At 36.9% G+C, this 8,997-nt stretch overlaps 1 protein-coding gene across 1 annotated transcript; it reads left to right on the forward strand.

Annotated features, from left to right (window-relative positions):
* Positions 1 to 315: 315 nt before the first annotated feature.
* On the forward strand, positions 316 to 8,646 carry LOC104250034 (ultraviolet-B receptor UVR8). The gene is made up of 6 exons (XM_009806566.2): positions 316 to 1,198; positions 2,218 to 2,427; positions 3,421 to 3,531; positions 7,242 to 7,610; positions 7,743 to 7,850; positions 8,098 to 8,646. Exons 1-6 carry the CDS (start codon positions 860 to 862, stop codon positions 8,404 to 8,406), a joined length of 1,446 nt encoding a protein of 481 aa, XP_009804868.1. The 5' UTR covers positions 316 to 859; the 3' UTR covers positions 8,407 to 8,646.
* The last annotated feature ends 351 nt before the right edge of the window (positions 8,647 to 8,997 follow it).

Genomic DNA, 8,997 nt, shown 5'->3' on the forward strand with positions numbered 1-8,997 from the left:
TGAATTGAAGCTCTCGCGTCTCTCTTCTCTTGTCATATACACCTATTTCTCTTCCAAAGCAATATCCACTGACACAGAATATCCTACGTGGGATGCTGTGGTTTGTCCACGTAGAAAAAATATGACGACAACATAACATGATAACAAAGAGCACCAGCTCTCAATCAAATAGTTTCAGAGCTTTTTTTTGACCAAATCAAAACAAACAAACAATAAATAAATAAATAAATAAAAGAAGAAAAGAATAAAATCAGAGTGGAAATGTGGCCATAAAGCAAGCAGAAGAAAAAGAGAAGCTTTCGCCTGTAACTTTTGTCTTTCCAAGTTGGACATTTTCTCTACCTTGCTTGTTAATCTTCAATTCTTTATTACTATTATTCAGTCAGCATTTCGACTTAAAGGCTAAGTTAATTAGCACCGAATATAAAAAGCTTCACTAGTCGCTTTCCTCTTTCTCCACTTCTATTTAAAGATTCCACTATTAGACTCTTTCTTTACCTACTCGCCTTAAATTTCTTGCCCCCACAATTTTCTCTCTTTCAGTTTTATTAGATCCGTTGTTTTCTCAAATTTAGGTTGAGCAAGTTTCAATCTTGGCGGTTTTTTAGTAATTTGCTAGAAAAAAATTTGATTTCGTTTTGTTCATTCAAGTTTGAGCTTTGGGGTTCTCACTTCTGATGATTTATTTCAACTTAAGTAATAAGATTTTAACATTTAATCCCTCATTTTCCTACTCAATTTCATCAATTTTCTTAAATCTGATTTTTTCTTCATAAATTGTCTCAATTGTTTCCGCTTTCGTTGGAAACTTTGATCTTTAAGCTATTCAGAGTCATTTCTCTTTTTGTGGTGGGCTAAAATGGGGGATCGTTTGAGGTCAGCATCAATGGAGGATTTGCCAGTACATTTGATTCTTGAAATATTGACGTCAGGTCGATTAGGTGCTATTGATTTAATATGTTTGGAGCTAACTTCAAGGACTTTTAGGGGAACCCACTGTTTGGTTCCTCAAAAGTTTAAGTCTTTGGTTGATTATGCTGTGTTTCAGCTTTGTTGGATGCATCCTTTTTATGCCTCTCTGCATTGTGATGCTCAGAAAGAGCTTCTCGGACGCTGTAATGACAATTGGAAGCGCCTTTTGAGGTTCTTGCAAGGGTTGGAACAGTCCTCTGATACGGTTGCAACCTCTGCAGGCAATGTACTATTTCTTGGAGAACTATACTTACTCCGGTCCAAAATAAGTGATTTTTTGGCCTTGTTGTGGTCCAAAATAAGTGATTTTTCCAGATTTCAAGAATAAAGTAATTATTTTTTTCCTCCTTGGACTAAATAGTGATGGAATATGTGTTAGGAGCGTTTGTGTGAGTAGTAAAGGTTAATATGGTCAATTCCATTGCTAATTAATGCTAAAAGGTGGATTTCTTAATTTGTGTGAAAACATAAAAAAAAAATCACTTATTTTGGACAGGAGGGAGTAATTCATTAGCTTAAGTATCACTTCCTTGAATTGAATGCTGTTTTCCTATTCTGGACTAATAAATATATGGATGGAGTATTAGTTATTAAAGTACACACACAGAGGCATACAGGCATATGGATCGGTGGAATTTTTTTTTTTTGGATAACCATGGTGTATGGGCCAACTTGTGCGCACTTCGACTTCACGGAATACCTGTACCTCCCACTCGGTAACTTTGTCCACCAAGGGTTGGACAAATGGGAAGAAATCACCTACTATGCTTTTTGCCTTTGCTGAGATTCGAACTTGAGACTTCATGGTTCTCAACCTCCACTTCATTGACCACTAGGCCGCACCCTTGAGTGCGTGGATCGATGGAATATTTTAAGAACTAGTTTTATGTTAGTCAGATATGCTTGTGGAAGGAGTACATGATTTCTCTGCTTCACATATAGCAGTCAATACTAGGTGCTGTTGTGTCTGATGGGTGTCCTTTTAGTTTGGTCAGAGACTTGTATGGAAGGTTTAGATAAATTATTTAGTAGTGTAAATAAATTGGACTGGATAGAGCGGAATGGATATAGATGAATCATAGAGCCGACCTAACTATTTTATGTTTGAGGATTAGTTGGATTGGCTGGTTGATTTCTATCTTTCTAAGTTTAATATCTTGAGATTTTAGCTAATCAGTTTTCTAGGATAATATGGGGCGGGGGCTTCATCTATTGTGGTTACTTACTGTAACGCGTTATTGGCAGATGCAAATTAGGAGTGGCAGGTATCACACATTGCTAATCAAAGGATCAAAAGTATACTCTTGTGGTTCCAGTTTATCCGGCGTGCTCGGTCATGGGCCTGAAACAACTCAGTGTGTGGAATTTACTCGAATTAGCTTTCCTCTTCCTGTACAAGTCGCCCAAGTTTCAGCTTCTCATAATCATGCTGCTTTTGTCACAGGGTCTGGACAGGTTAGAAAACTGTCATATATCATCAACTTCTCCTATTTCTGTAACGGCAATTTACCTTGTATATGTACTTTGTTTTTTGCATGCATGATATGTAAAGATTACTCTGATTCTTTTTGCTTGCGAGTATAAAACTAAAATAGAGCTAGATATAATATTTTCAAGGTTAATATGTTTGTTTAAGGGTGGTTTAATTATACTGAACCTGTTTGCCTCAAATAATGACTTGTGTGTGTGTTTCACATTATGTTGTTTGTGGCAAGTTTATCTACTCTGTTAACCATAGTGTCTTTTTACCTAGTTTGCTCTCCTTTTTGATGCCTCTCTCTGCTCAGAGAGAATGAAAAGAAAGAGATTTAATTTAGAGGGAAGAAACTATGAGAGTTGAGGATAAGTCTCCTACATTATTCTAACATCCAAAGAATAAAAAGGAGAAAAAAGGAAAACAGAAATATAGAAAGAGAACCTTTTCATGGATTGGTGTCCTCGTAATGAGAAAACTCTTAATTTTCCTATTTCTTAGACATCCCTTTACTGCAGTAGGTTGCATAAGCTGCTTATCTTAGCTGATGTCCTATATGACCCTCAAGTAATGACGATGCACATATAGAGTGAAGTAACCTTCTACCAGTATTAGACAAGTGTCTCCTTGTAACAATTCAATCACCCTTAGACAAACATATTAACCTTAAAGGCTGATATTCTCTTTAGCCATGAGTGATTGCTCTATGTTGTCTATCGAAAAAAATAAAAAAAGAACATGCTGTGATTCCATTTAATTTGTATTGGTTCTTGAATGTTCATCGCTCATACAATGTCTGTTACATACTCTTATGTTTTTGTTTTAAATCCTTAAAGAACATTTTAGCTGGAGATTCTTTTTCTCTGTTGGAGATATGCTAAAAACTGGCATTTTATCTTTTGCTACAGTAAATAAAATATTTTGTATAGGAATGAATGTTCTATCATTCACGAGGTTTAAAATTCTTGGTGTAGGTGTTCACATGTGGAGACAACTCTGCATACTGTTGTGGGCATATAGACACCGGACGCCCAATCTTCAGGCCTAGGATGGTTGAAGCATTGAAAAACATTCGTTGCAAGCAGGTAAATTTCTTTTTATATGTCAACCAACTAATTGACGAGATTACCTCGTTACAGGGATGGAGATTCAAATTCCAGACATTGTTTACAACTAAATTGCCACAAGGAAAACAAAGAAGATCGGGATATCCCCAGTTCTAGAAAAATTTGGGAAGAAACATCTAACGATTAAATAAAAAGTCAATCATATTATACTGCTAGATCAATTTGGGAATAAATGATACTCTTTCATGATTTTTTTTTCCTGATAAGTTGAAGTATAATAGTGCTTCAAGATTTACTCTTTTTTTGTTGGGGGAGAACTGGGAAAAGAAAAATGATGTGATAATTTGAAGTCTTTTTCCTTTGCTGCAAATCTGATTTGAAATATTTGCAACTTAAAGTCATGAACCTAGGAGGATATCAGTAACTGTCAGGAATCTGTGGACTTCTCTTATCAAGTCCAGTTACAAAAAATATGGAGAATGAAAGAATAAGTAACAGACAAATAAACCAATGTTATTATAGGGAAAATTGTTTGCCTTTTTATCCATTTTTGAGTTTATGAAATAGCCAGAATGATGTCACAGTTTACGTCTATTTATTTATCTAATTGGTCTGAATTGGTGGTTCAGACCAATGTCCCCTGTTTGACCAAATCACTCTAGAATTTGTAATTCATTTTTTGTTAACTCTTTCTATATTATCAAAAGTGTTTTTCGTCTAATTTCTAATCAAGTTTTACTAATTTGATTACAATCTTGTGATACTTGTTATATGCAGTCTTCAAAGATTTGAAATAACTAATAAGCCTTTATAACCTTGTCTCTTTGTCATCAGAACTAGGCTAGATAAGCTAAACTGATAGGTTAAAGATCAACATGATTAACCACTCTATTGGTTGAGTTAGCACGTTGTTAAAGGTTATAGCATCCAACCAGGCTAGACACTTCTCTTTGTTTTTGCTTTTTTGTCTATCTTAACTATTTGTTACTTTCCAACATTGAACTACTCAAAAGTTAGTCATAAAGTAGCATTGGTTATATATTTGGGCCCTCTCTTGAGATAAATTTACGTAATTTGAACTGTTTTTGTAATTTGACCAAGATAAAATATTGGTACATTGGTAATAAATGTTAGTTTCTATCAAAAGACTTAGTAAACAATGGATCGTTCACAATTAAGATACAAATTGGAAACATAATAGTTTTAGCCTTTGTTTAAGGAGCCATGGGGGTAAATCCCATTTTGGTTCCTGTGATACTTCGAGTCGCACTCATAGCCTTCATTATCTGAAATGGCACTTTTGGCCCAAATTTGAAGAATTCTTTACAACTGAACAGACAAGTTCCAAATCTTTGGGTTTTGAGGGAGGTTTATTAATTTAACGGCCAAAATAATAAAATGTGATATGCCGTAACCAGAGATTCAGAGAATAATGGAGAAATTCAGGGAACAACCCAAAACAGGGACTGGAACACCTTTCGTGCTTACTTGTAACCATACTCGTGACAGAATTGATTAAAAAAGTGGGATAATGAAACTAGAAACTAAAGTAGGAAAAAAAGAAAAAAGAAAAAGTTGAGCATTCTGCCTCCCTTACACCAGTGTTTTGGAAAGCGTTAAGCGCAAAAAAGCGATGAGGCCTTGCTTCACAGAAGCGAGAAGCGCGAAGCGAAGCGCGCTTTTTTTTTGTTGTGAAGCGCAATTTAACACATAAATTAAAAAAATAAAATAGGCATAGATAAATGGTTAAAGAGCATAAAGAACACTTTTAATAACAGAAAATAGAGCGTAATAGAAGAAAACAGAGCATAACAGAAGAAAAAGAAGTCGTATCATGATAACAGAAGAAACTTTTAATAACAGAAGAAAAAGAAGTCGTTTAGGGCAAAAAATGAGCGCTTAAAAAGTGAAACAAATTGAAAGAAGAACAGAAGAGAAGAAGAATAACAGAAGAAGACAGAAAACAGAGCATGAAGAAGAAGAACTGAAGAAGAAGACTAGAAGAAGACAGAAAACAGAGCATGAAGAAGAAGAGAAGAACTGAATAAGAAGACTAGAAGAAGATAGAAAACAGAGCATGAAGAAGAAGAACAGAAGAACTGAAGAAGAAGACTAGAAGAAGAAGAAGAAGAAAAGAAGAAGAAGAAGAAGAAGTCGTCGCTGGAGTTCGCTGGGCTGGCGAAGAAGACCTTCGTATGTTTTGGTAACAGATGCCTTCTGCTCGTATGTTTATTTGCCCAAATTTTTTAAAAAAGCCCTAGTTGATGCCTTCTGCTCGCTTAAGCGAGTTTTTTCTCGCTTTTTCTAACTCGTCGCTTCTCGCTTAAGCGAGAAAAGCGCTCGCTTTTCTAATGTGAGTCGCCTTTTTACCAGAAAAGCGCTACCACTGCGCCTCGCCTCGCTTCATTGCTTAAAGAGAGAAGCGAGCGCTTTTAATAACACTGCCTTACACTCCCTTAGTGTCTCCTAATCTAGTCATCCGGCCATGCCACCCTCTAATCTAGTCATCCGAGGCCCGCCAATCCCAAATCTTTCCTATCTTCACCAGGCAACACGTTCCCATCCATCCTTCTCCTACTCCATTCCTGCCCCACCACCCAATCCCGGCATGCCAATGAAAATCCTTTCTCTTCTCTATCAGAAGCTTGCAAACTTGCCCTTCACCATCCAAATTCCCACCCGACATATTTAGCTTCTTGCTCCTATGTTTAGTTTTTTTTTTTTTGATGACCGAGAAATCCGTCTGGGGCCGATCCTTTGGACCAGCCGCAGCCTTCGAAATTCGGTAGATAATGGGTCCGCCCCTCTACCCTTCTCCACTTAAATACCAGGTTTTGCTTTGCATGGTGTGGGGGCTTGAACCTGTGACCTAAGACACAAATCCACCACTCTTTGCCACTTGAGCTAGGCCCTGGGGGCAGTTTAGTTGCAATAAATTTTGTGCCTTTTTCTTCAAATGCTTTTGATAAAAATGGTTCAACAAGCCACTCTTGAATAAATGAAGGCTAAAAGTGGAACCAAAGGTATTATAAGATTCAAAATCAGAAGTACCCCATATAACAAGTATAAATACTCTTTTTTCCGATACGACTATGAAAAGGGAAAAACAGATTAAGTTGGACATGGACAACACCTACAAAATGTCTACTAATTTTAATTGCAAATTGGGAGAACCGTTGTTTAGGAACTAATGCCGAGCCGATCAGTTCCCAGCGATGTGAATTGATGCTCTTCTGCATTTTGTCTTTGTCGGGAAATATTTCTGGTCTGTCTTTAGAGTTGGGCTAATTTCTTTAGTATCTTAAAAAACTAATAAACTTTAAAATGCCAAATTACTGATACAACGGATTCCAGTCATCACCTAATGAATTGATCCAATGTCCAATTTGGTGTAATAAAAGTTTAGCCATTTTAAATTGACCTTAATTAATGGGCACTTTAATTTTGTGCTATGTAAAATTGCATGTTAGAAAGAAAAGCATTAAGCACGCATTGCGATTTCTCTATTAACATCCAATAGAAGAAGTATGTATACTTGCAATTTTAAGTTTTAAATTTTACACAGTTGAATCTTTTCCAGTTGTGCCATTTGTTTACGAATGTATAAAGTGGCCTGCCACACACCAAAGTTTCTCATACAAAACCACTGCACTATCTGACATGGGGGATTTTGCTGTTAACTTCTATCTTGAATGCTACATTGCTCACTACTGTTGGAACTGGTTCAGGTTGCTGTAGGTCTCAGTTTTACCATGTTTCTCACAAGGCAAGGTCATGTTTACACATGTGGAACAAATTCACTTGGTCAACTTGGTCATGGTGACACAATGGATAGGCCAACACCGACATGTGTAGAATTACTGGCATCTATGGGTTCTGTAGTTCAGATTGCTGCTGGTCCTAGTTATGCACTTGCAGTTTGTGATGATGGGACACTCTACTCTTTTGGTTCGGGTACTAATTTCTGCCTTGGTCACGGAGAACAGCACAATGAACTTCAGCCACGTGCAATCCAGTCGTTTAGTAGGCAGGGCATTTATGTGGCTCGTGTTTCTGCTGGCGCTGAGCATGTTGTGGCACTGGATTCCACTGGATATGTAAGTCATTGTACCTAAAATCATACGGTAGCTTAATTTCATTTGATCAATGCTAAAATTTAATTGACTTATCACTAAAACCCAAAAAAGGAAGTTGCTAATTGACTGACTGTTGATCTTCGGTGATTGCAGGTGTATACTTGGGGGAAAGGTTACTGTGGTGCATTGGGGCATGGAGATGAGATTGATAAGACGACTCCATCACTCTTGACCAGCCTTAAGAGCCAACTAGCTGTTCAGGTCTGGCATTCTCTTACATTTGCAAGTTGATATTACACGATCAGCATAGTTAAGGCACGACTTAATATGAAATATCTCAAACTAGTGTGAAACACGACTAATAACTAAATGGCTATTAGGACAAGTACTTCAAGGCTTGTCAAGTAAACAACAGTGCCCTTGGCCTAGCTTTATTTTTTCTGCCGCGTCTTCCCCTTTTCACCCTTTATAAGTCATTGACCTCTATTAAATTTGTTGATTGTGGTAGGTTTGTGCAAGTAAGAGGAAAACTTTTGTCCTGGTGGAGGACGGTTCTGTTTATGGCTTTGGTTGGATGGGTTTTGGTAGCCTCGGGTTCCTTGATAGAGGAGCATCAGATAAAGTTTTGAGGCCCCGGATCCTCGAGAGTTTGAGATCTCACCACATATCTCAAATTAGCACTGGCTTATACCACACTGTTGTTGTCACAAATCGTGGACGGGTTTTTGGATTTGGAGACAATGAAAGAGCCCAACTCGGGCATGATGCACTTAGGGGATGCCTTAAACCTACTGAAATCTTTATGGAAAAATCGTGAATGAAGCTGAGGCATAAGAATAATTTCCAACTTGACGTAAAAATATTTTGCTGGTCTTTTATTTATTTCTTGTTTAGTTTTTGGTTAGTGCTTGATATTGTGTAAGGTATACTAGTCTGGAATTCTTTTATTATGCTGAAGCGAGCTTGCTTTTGCACAAAAACAAAATTTTCTTGTACGAGGAGTTTTCAGGAACTGTTGCATAATTTAGCCAAAAGTAAAGATATGGTTTCATACACATAGGACAACTCTCAATATGTAGGACAAGTGGAATAGAGTTTTGTTTTAGTCGAGCAGGAGTTTACGGAGTTTTGGAAATGATAAGTTTTTCCCCAAGTACTGCTCACATTCATGCATAGGAATCTTGAGATTACAGAAGAGGGAGAGAGAGAGAACCAAGTGACTTTATATATTGCAAGGTAAGCTATAATGTGAATTTTGTTATAAAATAAAAGTAATGCAGTAAAATGTAAATAAGAAGAGATAGAAAGAAGGGAGAAGTATTTTCTTCTTTCACTTTGGTGTATTTTTCCATTGCAATTACATGGCATTTTATAGGCATAAAAAGTAAAGATGATGGACATAGAGTAG

The sequence above is a fragment of the Nicotiana sylvestris genome, chromosome 7, assembly GCF_000393655.2.
Source record: "Nicotiana sylvestris chromosome 7, ASM39365v2, whole genome shotgun sequence".
Lineage (NCBI taxonomy): Eukaryota > Viridiplantae > Streptophyta > Magnoliopsida > Solanales > Solanaceae > Nicotiana > Nicotiana sylvestris.